The 17200-nt window shown below is 34.3% G+C and overlaps 1 protein-coding gene across 1 annotated transcript in view; it reads left to right on the plus strand.

Moving 5' to 3' along the window:
* The window catches only part of LOC110655839 (CLP protease regulatory subunit CLPX3, mitochondrial), a 33324-nt gene extending 16477 nt beyond the window's left edge, over positions 1-16847 (plus strand). The window contains exons 6-15 of the mRNA XM_021812301.2: positions 95-169; positions 261-338; positions 12444-12500; positions 14547-14617; positions 14733-14832; positions 15012-15116; positions 15725-15787; positions 15860-15982; positions 16102-16260; positions 16696-16847. Of these exons, the coding sequence (XP_021667993.2) occupies positions 95-169; positions 261-338; positions 12444-12500; positions 14547-14617; positions 14733-14832; positions 15012-15116; positions 15725-15787; positions 15860-15982; positions 16102-16260; positions 16696-16770 (906 nt within the window). The 3' untranslated portion in view covers positions 16771-16847. The remainder of the gene's footprint in view (positions 1-94; positions 170-260; positions 339-12443; positions 12501-14546; positions 14618-14732; positions 14833-15011; positions 15117-15724; positions 15788-15859; positions 15983-16101; positions 16261-16695) is intronic.
* The last annotated feature ends 353 nt before the right edge of the window (positions 16848-17200 follow it).

The following is a 17200-nucleotide window of genomic DNA, read 5'->3' on the forward strand; positions in this document are numbered from 1 at the left end:
CATGAAAAGGTTTTAGCTTTTTTAGTCATTAAGCAATTTCTTTTTATAACTATCATTCAAGCACATGCTGCGTTTGTGCTTTCTTGGCATTTAGGTTGCTGATTTCAATGTGCAAGCAGCTCAGCAAGGGATAGTCTACATTGATGAAGTTGACAAAATAACTAAGAAGGTTCTCTGAATTTTCTATCTTGTCATCCAGGTAATTTAATATCTAGGTGTTCTTTTTGTCCAAGCTCTTCTTAATTGTGATCATTTTGCAGGCTGAGAGTTTAAACATTAGCAGAGATGTTTCAGGTGAGGGTGTCCAGCAAGCATTATTGAAAATGCTAGAAGGAACTGTGAGTAACTCATTTCTATACTGCTGAATGATTGATTATCACTGATTGTGGAAATTTTAAGATTTGATCATATTTTTTGCTTTTCAAAAGTTACTATGGCATTTTGGATTCTATTATGATGTGACAATATGCAAACGGTTGGTTCAGTTCCGAATCGAATCAAAAACCAAATAAGAGAAAATTTTGAAAGCAAACTGAATTGAACTAAGAAAGAAACCAAACCGAGCTAGTATTATTTAATTTGATTCAGTTCAGTTGGTTTTTAATTAAAACATAATAGGGATTAGGGATTCTTAGAGCCATAGTTGCTAGATTCACTTAACCCCCTTGGGCTTGCGACCCAAATCACATGTGCCAAATTGCTTGGGAACGCATTCTAGGTTGACAAATTGAGTGATCCCATTTCACTTGTTCAGCAAAAGATTAAAGGGAAAAAGAAGAAGGAGAAGAAGAAGAGTAGTGGGTGGCTTTAGCTACATGCGATTTTATATGGTTAAAGCAGCTTCTTTAGAGTTAAAATGTGGAGGTGATGAACAAATGTAGCTGATTTGTGACAATCAAGTTATACTACATATCGGTTCTAATCTTGTGTTTCATGGGAGGATGAAGCACATAGAGATAGATTGTCACTTTATTGGACAAAAAATAAAGTTTGGAGGTATTGCTACTAGTTTTGTTAGTTCGAATGACCAATTAGCTGACATTCTTACTAAACTCTCTGAGAGACTTGAATTGAGTATATTTATAACAAGTTAGGAGCATACAATATGTACGGAGTTGTTAAATTGAGAATTGAAATCTTCATTTTGTGAATCGAAAATTGAATCGAATCATAAGATTTGACAAAAATTCGAAAAATTAATTAAAAATGATATATGTTCTAAAGAATAAGCAAAAACAATATATCACAATAACATGTTTTTATAATTATAGAATTATCGCTTAGTTAATTAGAAGTATGCTTTATAATATAACAAATTTTTCTTATTATCTCATATAGTTTTATGTTATAAATTATGAATTCTTAAATTGCAGACAATGATTTTCATTGTGCATGTGTTGAAACTCTTATTTAAATTTGATTAACTTAACTCAACTCAACTAAGCATTTATCCCAAGAATTTGGGGTCAGCTATATAGATTCTCTTTCTCCATTCTAAACGATTTTGGGTTAAATTCTCAGAAATGTGTAATGCTTCTAGGTCATGTTGTACTACTCTCCTCCAAGTCAGTTAAGGTCTACCCCTTCTTTTCTTTCTATCCTCTAACTTAATGTGCTCTACTTATCTAACTGGAGCCTCCGTATGTCTACGCTTCACATGATCAAATCATCTCAATCTTCATTCTCTCAACTTATCCTCAATTGGCATCACTCTTACCTTTTCTCTAATACTCTCATTACGGATTTTATCTAGTCTAGTATGACCACTCATTCACCTTAATATTCTCATTTCTACAACTCTTATCTTAAATACATACGACTCCTTCAGTGCCCAACACTCACTATCATATAACATGGCCGATCGTATGACTGTACGGTTATTTAAATTTGATTAAATAATTAAATAATAAAAAAGGATATTAGGTTAAATTAAAAGGTTAGAATATATTAATATAAAATATAGATTTAACCCAAAATCATTTAGAGTGGAGAAAGAGAATCCATATAGCCGACCCTAATAAAGTTTTGGGATAAAGGTTTAGTTGACTTGAGTTGAGTATTATAATTTGACAAGTATGGTTACAGGAGTAGATTAACCAAAAAAAAAAGGAGTGGGAAAAGAATGGTTAGTGGAAGAAAAATAGCAAGGGGAAGATTTTATACGCACTTTTCGTAGTAAAAATGAAGAGAAATCTTAAATTTTAAAGTTTTAGGGTCTAACAACCCTTTAGAAAAGGAATCGACCGAATAGGTCGATTTATATTGATTTACCTAATTCACTATCGAATCGTAAGATTCTGTAACGATTCAGATATATTTGTTATTCACCCCATAAATTCTAATTGCTGGGACAGGAAATCAAATCGAATCGTATGAAGCAAAGAAGCAGGAACCTCAATTAACAAAAAATTTAATGCCAATTTGAAGTTTGATTGTCACCACAATTATCGAACTAAATATATAAGGAGAAGCAAGGAAATCAAAATTCATTGTCATATAATAATTAGGAAAAACAATCAATTCATGCCAACACAATGTTTTGGAACACCAAAGAAAAATTCCCTTATTTTCTCTCAAAACTCTTCCAACATCAAAACAAATTGTAGACCACAGCTTTAAAATCACTTATTAGGCAACTCATGATCAATAAAAAAGGACATTGTCTTGACGCAAAATTGAGGATGCGAGTAACGGGCAATTGTACAAAAGGAAAGCCCATTAAGGATTCCGCATAGAGCGCAGGTCCACTGGTCAAGCTTGCAATAGGTGTTGAAGTAGGCATAGCCATTGATACAGTGCTTTTGAGAGGATCAAATAATAATGTAGCAGGGGAAGATAGAATTTAGGAGTTATGTTCATTATAAAATTAGGAAATTTAGAATTTTTATTGTTTAAGAATTTTATTTTTATTAGGCTTATTATTTTTCAGTTTATCTTCTTAAGTATTCCTAATTAGATTTGAATTAGAGTTACCTAATTTGACTAGGATTGTGAACTCTATAAAAAGGACTGAGGGTTTCTATTACTATTAACAGGCTTTGATATGATAACTATTTGCGATTAATGCAATTTGAGAATTAGTTCTCTTTTCCCTTATTGTTTGCCTTTGTTCTTTCTAGTGCTACATGAAAAAGATAGCGAAAGGAAGAAAGGAACGAGGAGAAAGAAGGGCAGAGCAAACAAGGGAAGGGGGCAAATATGAGAGAAAGGGAATAAGAGTATGACGGCTACACATGAGTGAGAGGACGAGAAAGGAAAGAGTAAACAAGGGAAGGTGCGATGATGAGAGAAAGGGAAGTGGAGGATAGCTACAACACATGAATGAGAGGAAGAAGAATGAAACCCTAACTTAATATGTCTCTTTTATCAAGCTCTTAAATAAAAGTGCATTATATTATACGATTTAATTCAGTTTATACGATTTTTTTTTTGGAGTATAAAAACCAAACTAAACTAAATAAATGGAGTCTTTTAAAATGTAAAATTGAACTGAATTGAATTATTGAATAAACCAAACCGAATTTCTAAATCAAGGTGGTTTTGGTTCGATAATTCAGTTTGAATCGGATAGTGCTCATCCCTACTACAGTATAGTAGATATATGATTTCTGTCTTTGCTATTACCAAAAATGCAAAGCGATATTCTTTTTAGTGGTGGTGATGGCATAGGTGGCAATGGTGGTTTTTTTATTTTTTGTATGGTGGTGATAGTTAATTGGTAGAAGCAACTAAGATGGTGATAGTGGCCATGACTGCTATTGGCAAGGATGACAATCCCAATGATCTAAATGAGAAGGCATTAAAGATCTGTTTGGTTTAACGAGTGCAATTAGCTATTGGTAACTTGAAACTAAAGACCCAAATGCTAAAAACTATAAATCCCAACTTTAGCGTTTCAGTTATGGTTGGATCTGCTAACATTATGATTTTCTAGTGTTGATTTTACAAAATTCTCTGAACAAGCAACTAGGAGTCCAAACGCTATTGTTAACTCTAACTATTCATCCAAATAGGCCGAAAATATAAATTTGATTCTCAAACTTTACTTTTCACAATTAGAGCCTGTTTAGAATTGAGTCTCAAAAATGTTTTGGAAAAATCACCATTTTAGATGTTAGAAAAAGTAGTTTGTAGTCTCTATTTAGCTGTTTTAAAGTTATTATAACTAAAATATGTCAAATTTCACTTAAAAATAAATTTTAATGGTCCTTAATTAACATATTCAAGGTAGTACTTTTCTCAACTGCAATTCAAACAACAGTTCCAAATATACCCTTAGTCTCTTGACTTATAATTTTAATCAAGTACTTGAAATTGGAAAAATGGTGCAATTAAAACTTTTTGTTGGCTATGTAAATCAAAGACATGATGTTCTAATTCAATGTTAAAACATAGCAGTATTGACTGCAAAAACTGCATAAGAATTTTAGCAAAAAAAGATATTTAATTATTTATATTAATATTAATATTTTAACAATAATTTCTATTTTCATATTAAATTTCTGTCGATAATGACTTGTATGAAAGTACAAAAAGAAACAATAATACCAATCAATGTTTGTCAATATATTATATTATGAATCATTCTCCATTGATGTACATATTGACTTGTCGAATGGTTCAATAGACAACTTTTTGAATTTCCATTTGAATCTTATTGGAAGAGGTGTTCATTTTTTTATTTTTTATTTTTTATTTTTTACTCTTTTGGGCTTAGGCTCAAGCTTGTTTTTGGCAAGGTTTAGCCTTAGCCTTAGGAAATATGAAATCTCAAGGTTGAACCATCTGTTAGATGTGGAGAGATCTTTTGGCCAAGTCTAACAATTTCACTAGCTGAATTGCTCTACTATTAATGATGGTAATGGCGTGACTGAAAATTATATTTATTCATAAACATTCATGAAATAGCATAAATATCTATAAAAACAGATTAATGATTGACGTGTAGTTCCCCTGATAGAGATTTACAGGATTTTCCGTTTCCACTATATTGATGAACATTACACTAGTACTTTTGAAAGTTTATTTTGTATCACTCTAAATGATTTAAAATTAGATTAACACATTATTATAATTTTCGTTACTTAAATAGTCATAAATAAAAATTGCAAATTTAACCTCGTTGTCTTAACTATGTTTTTGTCAACATCCATGCTTAAATATATATGGATGAATATAGATATTGATTAGTGTTGGTTTTTCCTTATCAAACTTTGTCTTTTGTTAAGCTGAAGAAAGGATATGTTATTTCATTGATGCATGATGAAGGAGCAATGATTGCACTATAGTATCCTCTAATTGAAATTTATATGCTTTGCAATTACACAATACATCAAATTGTTGAGTTGGCACATCTAGAAGGGAAATGTCTTGTAACAATTTAAAGGTATAATATAAGTCTTGATAAAGATACAGGTTACGCCTTTGTGAATTATGTAATTTTATTAACCCAAGCACATTGTGAGTCCTATTATAATTTTTGGGTTTAATTGACAAACAGGAATCCAGTATCTATGGTTCACATTCCTTGTTAATTATTGCTGTTGGAACTACAGAATTTAGGGGCAAGAAATATATAGGAACAGATTGTCGTTATCACATTGTGCTTTTAGTAGGGAAATTATTTTTATGAAGGATTTCTTCAGGTACTAGTGCAAGGCCAAAATATTGACATACTATAATCCTTTGGTGTTAATTATATTTATATTTTTATTATATTTATATTTTTATGCTGGTTTTCACGCTGCTAGAATTAATGAGATTTTCCATAATTTAAGGAGAAGATTACTCCTTAATTTAGGGAATGAACTGTCTCCATAATTCAAGGGATGTAGGAGTAATTTATGGAACTATATCTTGTATCTTTCATTATATAATATGGAAGCTTATGTATTATGAAAACAAGTGAAGTGAATGAAAGATGCAGTCTTTGTGTGCTTTTCTCCCTTCCTTCCTCTCTTTCTTGTTGTTCTCTCTTTCTAAAAATTAGCATGGTAGTCTTTGTGTGCTTTCTCCCTTCATTCCTCTCTTTCTTGCTGTTCTCTCTTTCTAAAAATTAACATGGTATTAAAGCCTACATAAAATTTTGGGAGGTGGTTTCTCCTTTCTTAGTGTCCTCCTTCTGCATAAAGCTATGGGTTTGAGTCCCAAAAGCTATTTTCCTTTTTCTGGGTTTGAGTCCCAAAGTTGTGAGTTTTAATCCCAAGCTATTAATCATCTGTTTCTTCTTCTCTTTCTTCGTGATTTGAGAGCCAAGGGTTGAAGTCTCTATTCTCTTCTTCTCCTTCATTAGAGCTTGTAAGGTTTGAAGTCCCTTCTCTGGTTTTATTTTCCTTCCTCTCTTTCTTGTGGTTCTCTCTTTCCAAAAATTAACGTGGTATTAAAGCCTACATAAAATTTCGGGGTTTCTCCTTTCTTAGTGTCCTCCTTCTGCATAAAGTTATGGTTTGAGTCCCAAAAGCTATTTTCCTTTTTCTGGGTTTGAGTTCCAAAGTTGTGGGTTTGATTCCCAAAGTTGTGGGTTTTAGTCCAAAGCTATTACTCATCTGTTCCTTCTTCATGATTTGAGAGCCAAGGGTTAAACTCCCTACTCTCTTCTTCACCTTCATCAGAGTCTAGGGTCTGAAGTCCCTGCTCTCTTCTTATCCTTCATCAGACATTAGGGTTTAAAGTCCTTTCTCTGGTTTTATTTTCCTTTATTTCATTTTTCTGTTTTTCAAAAATCAGATATGAAATCACAGACAAACTTAAGAAAGTCTCTCACCTAACCCATCCATTTTTTGGATCCCTTTTGTCTCACCCACCACACCAGAAGAAGCACTGCATGCCAGCAGCCTGAACCCAGAAGCTCGTCATCAGAACAACAAGCATGTGTTCTCACATGTCGTTTCTTCTTTCAAGCCCAATGCGCAAACGGGTGGCGCCATCTTTGGCGAGCTTTGCTAATTGGACTTGCTTCCACTAGAGTGCAAAGTCGCCCAAATCAGAGGAACTCCTCTAGCACTTTGCCCACTTTTGATTTCAAAGAAACTCCACCCTCTATTTATAGTAGTTGCATTTTTGTTTTATTTATATATATTTTTTAAAAGGGTCTTTGATTCCATAATTTTAGAAAGATCTCTTCCAAGGGGAGTGTTAGAATTGATAAGATTTTCCTTAATTTGAAGAGAATATTACTTCTTATTTTAGGGAATGAGTTGCCTGCCTGTCTCCATAATTCAAGGGATTTAGAATTAATTTTGGAACTGTAGAAAGAGATGTAGAAAGAGATGATTCTCATTGATTTCAATTAATCTGTACATGGGTATTTATATACAATTGATTCCTATAATTGTGTTATACTAATTAGGAAGAAATCCTAAATAAGAAATCCTAAATAGGAATACAGAATACAGAATATACACAGAAATAATATAATGATTGACTTTCCATAACACTCCCCCTCAAGTTGGAGCATAGATGTTAATCATGCCCAACTTGTTACAAATGTAGTCAATCCTAGCTCCATTCAGAGCTTTTGTGAAAATATCTCCTAACTGCTCTCCAGTTTTGATATGTCCTGTTGAGATGATCTGTTGTTGAATCTTTTCACGAACAAAGTGACAATCAATCTCAATATGTTTGGTCCGCTCATGAAATACCGGATTAGAAGCAATATGGAGAGCACTTGATTATCACACCACAATTTCGCAGTTGGGGGTCTTAAAACTGTCTCATCTAGTAATTGAAATATCCACATTACCTCACATACCGATTGTGCCATGGCTCGTATTCGGATTCAGCACTAGATCGAGAAACTACACTCGCTTCTTGCTTTTCCAAGACACCAAATTTCCTCCAACAAAAACGCAATATCCAGAGTTGACCTCCTATCAACCTTAGATCCAAATTCGGCATCGAAAAACATTCAACATTCAAATGCCCATGATTACCATATAACAAACCTCTTCCGAGCTCCTTCAGATAGCACAAGATTTGTCCCAAGGCTTCCCAATGAGCAACAGTTGGGAAGACATAAACGACTTACCACACTAACGGCATAATCAATGTCAGTACGAGTGACAGAAAGGTAGTTCAATATTCATACAAATCTCCTGTATCTCTCTGGATCTTCAAACAACTCACTATCCCCTATGATTTGTAAATTTGGAGTCATTGGTGCACTACAAGGCTTAGCACCTAATTTTCCTGTCTCTGTCAATAGATCGATGACATATTTTCTTTGAGACAAGAAAATACCCTTCTTACTTCTCATAACTTCAATACCCAAAAAATACTTTAATAATCCCAAGTCTTTGGTCAAACTGGTTTGGAGGAAGGTTTTAAGAGATGAAATACTGCAGAGTCACTCGCAGTGATGATAATGTCATCCACATAGACTACCGAGAATTAGACCAGCCTCAGTTGATTATAAAATACTGAGTGATCACACTTACTCTTTTGCATACCAAATTCCTGTACTGTTTCACTGAATCTCCCAAACCAGGCCCTAGGACTTTGTTTCAAGCCATAAAGAGACTTCCGAAGCCTACAAACTTTACCCAACTCCCCCTGAGCAACAAACCCAGGTGGTTGCTCCATATACACCTCCTCATGAAGATCACCATGAAGGAAAGCATTCTTGATATCAAATTGGTGCAGGGGCCAATCATATGTAGCTGCAAAAGAGATAAACAAGCGAATGTAAGTAAGTTTAGCTACAGTGAAAAAGTGTCGAGTAATCAACCCCATATGTCCGAGCATATCCTTTTGCTACAAGGCGTGCTTTTAACCTAGCCACGTAACCATCAGATTTACCTTTCATCAGTAAATACCCATTTGCAACCAATAGCTTTCTTACCAAGGCAAAGGCAACAGTTCCCATGTACCATTAGCATCTAAAGCCTCCATTTCTTCTTTCATAGCAAGACACCAGGATGAGACATTGCCTCACCAACAATTAGGGATAGGAACAGTCTAAAGAAGTAATAAAACACCGAGAACAAGAAGACAATTGATTATAAGAAACAAAAGAAGAGATAGGGTAAGTACATGAACGTTTACCTTTACGAAGAGCAATGGGTAAATCTAGATCAGAATCATGATCGATGAGTGATCTCCCAACGAAGTAGCTGGTGGAGGATCTGAGTCAGTAATCTCCAATCTCCTGGAATAAACATGAACAACGGGAGGCCGAGTAGGTCTAGAGACAGAAGAAACAGGCTGTGAGAGAGGACTAGACATTGATTGGGCAGTATATATTAAGATATCATCCTCCTCCCCCTGACTCTCATACACAGATGATTGAGAAAAAAATGGAGTGGACTCAAAAAATGTGACATCTGCAGAAACAAGATAACGAGTAAGTGTAGGAGAGAAAGCAGGTACCCTTTTTGATACGGGAGTAACCAAGGAAGAAACAATTGAGAGACTTTTGATCCAATTTAGTAACTCATGGACGAACATCACGTACAAAACAAGTACAACAAAAAATACGGGGTTCAACAGGAAACAAAGATTTTGTAGGGAACAAAGCAGTATAAGGAATATCCCCATTAAGGACAGAAGACGGCATACGATTGATCAAAAAACATGCCGTAGAAACTGCATCCGCCCAAAAGTGTTTAGGAACTTTCATCTGAAAAAGAAGAGCACGAGTTACCTCAAGAAGATGCCGATTTTTTCTTTCGGCCACGCCATTTTGGGATGGGGTATCCACACAGGAAGACTGATGAAGAATGCCATTTTGTGTCATGTAAGACTGAAATTGTGCTGAAAAATATTCTTTAGCATTGTCACTTCTTAATATGCGCACAGAAATATTAAATTGAGTTTTGATTTCATTACAAAAGGCACAAAAGATAGAAAACAACTCAGAACGATTCTTCATTAAATATAACCAGGTAACACGAGAGTAATCATCAACAAAAGTAACAAAATAACGAAATCCAGTTTTAGAAGTAACAGAACAAGGACCCCAAACATCAGAATGAACTAACTCAAAAGGGGATGAAGCCCGTTTATTGACTCTAGACACAGAAGGCAAACGATGATGTTTTGCAAACTGACACGACTCACATTCTAGTCGATAAAGATCAAATCGAGGACACAACTTCTTCATGGTAGACAAAGAAGGATGACCCAATCTACAATGAGCTTCAAGAGGTGTTATGGCTGGAGCAAACAAGCGACGCGGTACATGATTTTCCAGAATGTAGAGACCACCGACTCACGCCCTCTACCAATAATCGCTTCGTCGTAAGATCCTCAAACAAACACCGATCGTAAAAAGGAAATAGAACAATTTAAGGTACGAGTAAGTTTACTAACGAAGTAGATTAAAAGAGAAATTTGGTAGACACAAAGCGGATGACAAAGAAATTGACGAGTCGGATTCGCGATTCAGAACCCATGACACAAGAAGTAGAACCATCACTAAAGTAATGAGAGGAAGTGGGATTAGAAGCGGATAGAAGACTAGAATTACTGTCATGTGATCTGTGCACAATCAATAACCCATTTGGATGAGGAAGACACAAGGCATGTAGTGGATTTACCTGACTCAGCGATCGCAGTAATAGGGGAACTGGTAGGCTTTAGAGATGCCTGATACTGGGAAAACTGTGCAAAATCTTCTGCAGATACCAAAACAGTTTTCTCAGAGGAAGATACCGTAGAATCCTCTCACGCCATATTTGCCATCTGTGATCGCTGATTTTTCCTCTGAAGTGCGGACAATTATATTTTGTATGGCGGGCTCATGACAATAATAACAAATGACTCCTCTTGAGTCCTGATTAGAACTAGCCTCCATTACGATTACTTCATTGCTGTAATTCCTCCTCTACTTCCTCTTCTATTACCTGTTGTCCATTTGGATTACGCTAATAAGAGCACTCTTGCAGTTGTGAAGATTGGGTACTTTCTGTTCGAAGGACCCGGGTGAATGTTTCTTGCTAAGAGGAAATCTCAGAAGTGTAAAGAATCTGAGATTTAGCAGTCTCATTCTCTGAAGGATGGCCTGCAAGAAAACTCATAACAGATTGCTCCCATTGGGCTGCTGAACTTTCACATCGTAACTAAAAGGCAACAATACATTAAGTTCCTCATATACCCGCTTAAAATCCATAAAATAAGCCGTGAGAGACTTATTCTCTTTCTCAAAGGTAGAATGCCTTACAAACATCATAAATACGGAGATATTCCCTTTACCGAATCGAAAATCTAAGTAATCCATCAATTCTTTAACAAATTCAAAGTGATTAATTAAACTAATTACCTCACCGTGAATCGAGTTCAAGCAAAAACAACCGAGCGTCCTCCTTAGCCAAGTTTGTTGTGTATCATCGAGGTGGATCTTTAGTAAGGTGATCATCCTTATCAATGCTACGCAAATAGACCCTAACGTCTTACTCCACTCTGTAATTTGAACCATTAAGTTTGTGTTCCGTGATCTTAGTCATCATCGAATCACATCGAAATAACATTCTTATTATCCGCCATTTGTTGAGACAAAGAAACAAACCAAAACGCTAAACCAAACTTCTCAAAGCAACAAAATAATCAAAAATCACAAAACAAGTAAATACCAAATAGGATCGAGAGCCAAACCTCGAAGTCCTTTAATGGTGTCTTTGGATCGAAACGACACACAGTGGTGGAATGAGGGGATTGAGGCGACGCAATGTTGATCGGAATCGAAGCGTTGGCGGCCAAGGTCTCTCTGGTGGGTGGTGAGAACAAATAGTCACCCTAGATGGCCTGCTCTGATACCATGTAGAAAGAGATGTAGAAAGAGATGATTCTCATTGATTTCAATTAATCTGTACATGGGTATTTATATACAATTGATTCCTATAATTGTGTTATACTAATTAGGAAGAAATCCTAAATAAGAAATCCTAAATAGGAATACAGAATACAGAATATACACAGAAATAATATAATGATTGACTTTCCATAACAGGAACTATATCTTGTAACTTGAATTATATAATATGGAAGCATATGTATTATGTAAACTAGTGAAGTGAATGAAAGATGTAGCTTGTATGTTCTTTCCTATCTTCTTCTTTTTCTTCTTGTTCTCTCTTTCTAAAACTTAACACTTGGCCTTTTTAAGCACTTATGTATATTGGTGCATTCTCTTACTCTTTCTTCTTTAAGAGTTTGTTGCCATTTGTGCTTTTAGTAAATATTATTTTTATGAAGAATTTCTTCATGTACAAGTGTAAGGCCAAAGATATTGACATATTGTCACCCTTTGGTGTTAATTACATTCACATGTTTATGCTAGTTTTCACACCTTGGCTTTTCTTAGCAATTATGTGTATTGGTGTACTCTCTTGCTCCTTTGAGCGTTTATTGCCATTCTTGTGGAGGAAAACTTCTCTTTGGAATTAGTTTTAGAACTGTTTTCATGATATTTTCTTGTGAGATAAAAGTATGGTTTTCTTTTTGTTCAGATAGTGAATGTTCCTGAGAAGGGAGCAAGGAAGCATCCTCGAGGTGATAACATACAGGTAACAACCCCAAAATATTTTGTTGATTTCATTTAGCGATGATAGCATTGCTTCTTTTTGAAAGTTATCATTAATTTGTTAATGTTCTTAGGGTTCCAGATATGCATCTTTTAATTATGTATGCTTGTTATTGTATATATACACAAGCACACACACACACACACACACACACACACACACACACACACACACACACACACACATATTATAATGTTAATTGCATATAAATATATATTATTATATTGAAATTATATAATATATCTAAAAATAATAGGAAAACATATGTCTAAATCGATTCTTCGGTTCAATATAGTTCTTGTATGGGTCCAACCAATTATTAATGAAGAACCTAAACCAAACTGAAATAATAAAATAACAATGATTCAGTACAATTCAGTTCCTACATTAATGGTTATTTTTCAATTTTGATTCTTTTTTATTTCGTTTTTCATTCGCTTCGGGAAAACCAGGAGCATACGTGCACAACCCTACCTCCGCCCACCATAAATCCTCAATTTTATCAAAATATCATAACCATATAAGCTTAGTTAAAATATCCTTAACTTCCCATCTCATAAGAATAATCCCAATGAATCGTTTTAGCACCAATGTAGACCCATCCCAAACACCAACAACAAATGAATTAAACCTCTCCAACAAATCATTAACAATAGCAACAGAATAATGCCTGATATCCTTTGTAGTAAACCAAAGAATTTCCCAACTATAAAGCTACAAATGAGAAACATGCTGGAAGGAGTGATCAATCTTGCCATCATTGGAGAAATCATAATCTAGGGTTTCGATGTGGGTGAGGTGGCAACAAGAAGGAAGGTGGTGAACTCAGCTTTTGGGTTAGAGAGAGGGCCATAATTGTTTGACTAGGTGTTTGAGTAGTACATTTTTTTGTGAAAATTGATTGGTTTTGGGAAGGGCAAAGAGTAAAGAGAGGGGTTTTCCTTTGAACTCTAGAAATATAGAAATTAGTTTTTAAGATTTTATGGGTTTTTAAGATACTTCAAATGGATTGGTGAAGTAAAGATAAGGATGTTTGGTTTTCTTATTAATTTATTTTGGGTGGGCGGGAAGAGAGAGAGTGGGAGTAAGGGAGAGAAAAAAAAATACAAAACTATTTTTTTATTTGTTGAATACTAAAATATTTTTTAATTTCAATTTTGACTAGTGGATAGAATTGACACTAATTTTGCAGTCTGAGATTGTGGGTAAAATTACCCAAATTAAGAGATTTAGATAAAAATTGAAAAAGCATGAAAGTTGGATTTTTTTGGCTTAAATTGATACTTTAATAATCCCTGCAAGGAAAACATGATTCAAGGGTTGTCTAGATTGTTTGGATATGTTCAATTTGGAGTGTGGACCTAGGGTGGTGTAGTTGTGGAAGAACAAGTAAATTCAAGTTGACAAATACAAGGAGTGGTAGAATAATTATGACTTGGGCTCAACTGGTTAAATGATTTAGAACTACATTAAGTCAGAATGTTTGGCCATAGTTGCTAGATTCGCTTAACCTTCATGGTTTTCGTGACCTAGATAGCGAGTGCCAAATCACTCGAGAATGTGCTCTAAGTCGACAAATCAAGTGATCCCATTTCACTCAGCTCGGCACAAAATCGAAGAATGTTAGTATACAAAGAATGAAAAAAGGAGGAGGAGGAACGTGTTCTAAGTCGACAAATCAAGTGATCCCATTTCACTCATGATGAGTTATTATTATTGTTATTATTATTATTTTTTTTTTCTTTAGTTAGTTTGCTTCTAATTATTTGGTAACTATAACTACTTCAATTGAAAATTTTGGTCTAAAAGACCAAAACCACATTGTTTATAATTCAGTTGACAATTTTTTTTTTGTGTGTGTGTTTTTAATTGGTAACTCATATTTCATAAAAGAAATTTCCTGGAACCAGGAAACTTTTCAATTTTAATTGTCATTTTCATAATATGAAAATATTTGCTATTCTAAGTTTTCTGTTAATTTGCAAATTTGTTTTTGAATTTCTACATGTATGAACATATATCATGCAGATAGATACAAAGGATATCCTGTTTATAGTTGGTGGAGCATTCGTGGATCTTGATAAGACCGTTTCAGAGAGGTAATCTCTTCAAAATTCTAATAATGTTACCATCAGAAATTCTGTGAAATATAACTTATTTGTGTTTCAGGGCATTATAAACTTGAAAGTTGATACTTTTTGTGATTTTTATCAGACGGCAAGATTCCTCAATTGGATTTGGAGCACCTGTTCGTGCTAACATGAGAGCAGGTGGAGTAACTAATGCTGCAGTCACATCATCTTTGCTTGAATCTGTAAGAATGGAGATTGTCTAACTCTGTCAAATGGGAACTTAAAACTTGCAACTCCTTTTTATATCCTTCCTTTTTCCCCTAATAGAACTTATTTAAGCATGTTGGCTATTTAGCAGGAAAGAAGTTATGGATGGAAAATCCTTTCCATATACTAACCAGAGTTATTTTATACATTGCAGGCTGAGAGTGCTGATCTTGTAGCATATGGCCTTATACCAGAGTTTGTTGGTCGTTTTCCTATATTAGTTAGCTTGTTAGCTCTCACCGAGGACCAACTTGTGCAGGTAATACTTCATTCCACTGATATAATTGTTAGATTTTTTCCCTTATCATGTCTTTGTGGCTGCATATGAATACTTGTGTGATTTGGGTTGTTTGTGAATGCTTGGGCCAGTCATTCAGAATATTGGAGGATACTTCATTAACTGATTGTAGAGATTTAGTCCTGTGACTAGTATTTATACGTAAATGTAGCACTTAATAATGTCAACTTTTAGATTGCATACCTAAAAATGTATTAACCTAGTTAGCAGCCTCTTTGCTTAACAAGCCTCATTGACTTTTGATTTCATCATTGTGCAAAGTAGTAGTTTAAGAGCATGTTTTCCATTTATGTTATACTTTTTTATGTCATTAATATCTATTTGACCTTTGTAAAACTCCAAATTTTAAATGGTAATGGAAATGGTTTGTTTTTGGCCACAATTAGAGAACATGGAGACCCTGATTACACCCACCCTGTCATGTGCATGCCTACATCTTATATCTGATGCCTTGGGCATGTTATGTGCTTCATTCTCTGTTTCACTTTGAAAGTAAGCAAGCCAGACAAATTAGAACTTTGCATGTACAACATCTTCTCTTGTATAATTTTCTTATTTTTGGTTGACAGGTCCTCACAGAACCAAAAAATGCTCTAGGCAAGCAGTACAAGAAATTATTTAGCATGAATACTGTATGATGCTATATCTCTCTGTATCCCTTCCTTGTTCTCTTCTGTCTCTGAGCATTGAAAGTTATATTTCAGGTGAAGCTACATTTTACAGAAAAAGCACTAAGATTGATTGCCCAAAAGGCAATGGCTAAGAATACTGGTGCTAGGGGTTTAAGAGCCATACTAGAGAGTATTCTAACTGAAGCCATGTATGAGGTATGCGAGACTCTCAAAGCTTAATTGGAGGGGGTAAAACTTAAAGAAAGATATACTGGCAACACCAAGCTATTGGTCACAGATATTTATTAACTCATTTCATTGCTTGCATATTTCAGATTCCTGATGTGAAAACAGGAGGTGATAGAGTGGATGCAGTGGTAGTTGATGAGGAGTCTGTAGGTTCAGTGAATGCTCCTGGATGTGGTGGGAAAGTTCTTTGTGGAGATTGTGCATTGGAGCGTTTCCTTGCAGAATATAAGTTGAAGGAAACAGCGGTATATATTATACATAGTTTGGTCCATAAACTTCGTTTGAACTGGATGTTAAGATAAAATAAAATATTAGAGGTCATTCACAGATCATTATGCAAATGCTTAATCAAATTAGGATTTTCGTGCCTACAGAGAGTAATAAATTGAGCCAATGATATTGCAGCATTTTGAATCAAATTCAAAAGGCTGTATTAGAATAAAACAAAAGTGGGAAGTAAAATTCAAAATCCAACAAGATCATTGGTTTGGTCCATATGTGATAATAAAGACTTGTTATAAGCAAGAATTTTCTTCAAATTAACTTGTAAGGTGCAATTTTGGTGTTGAATTATCAGCTTGGTTTTAAGGATAATAAGTAGGATCAATTTAATCCGGTTGTTTTGTGTACAATATTTTCCTTGGCGGCTAATTACTTAACCCATGCTTATATGCTTGTAGGAAAATTCTGAGGCTCCTGATGCAGAGTTGCAAGAAGTTGAATCGGATGTATCATCGAGAGCCATAAGCATGTAACATTTACTATACAGTAGTCAGTCATTGTTTCCATTTTTTACATGTAAAAATATACTGACTATATATATATATATATATATATATATATATATATATATATATATATATATACTAATTTTTAATATATAAAATAATGTATTTCAAGCTGAACCGGGCCCAAATATGTTTAATCAGCTCATTAGGTTGCATGTTTTATTACTTTATTTAATGATACAAGAAAAATTGATGTAATAGAATCACAATTGTCAGGGAATTAGTTACATTCTTCTAGAAGTATGAGCATTGAGGAGGTTAATTCAATTATACAGCTTTGGATGAGAAAAAAAAATGTAACTTGGACATTTTTTTAAATTATTTATCTTAAATATACTAAGTCGATATGATAGCTTAATCTTGGTATTCAAAAGCTAGTAAAAAATATCCTGATTGT

The sequence above is a fragment of the Hevea brasiliensis genome, chromosome 18, assembly GCF_030052815.1.
Source record: "Hevea brasiliensis isolate MT/VB/25A 57/8 chromosome 18, ASM3005281v1, whole genome shotgun sequence".
NCBI lineage: Eukaryota > Viridiplantae > Streptophyta > Magnoliopsida > Malpighiales > Euphorbiaceae > Hevea > Hevea brasiliensis.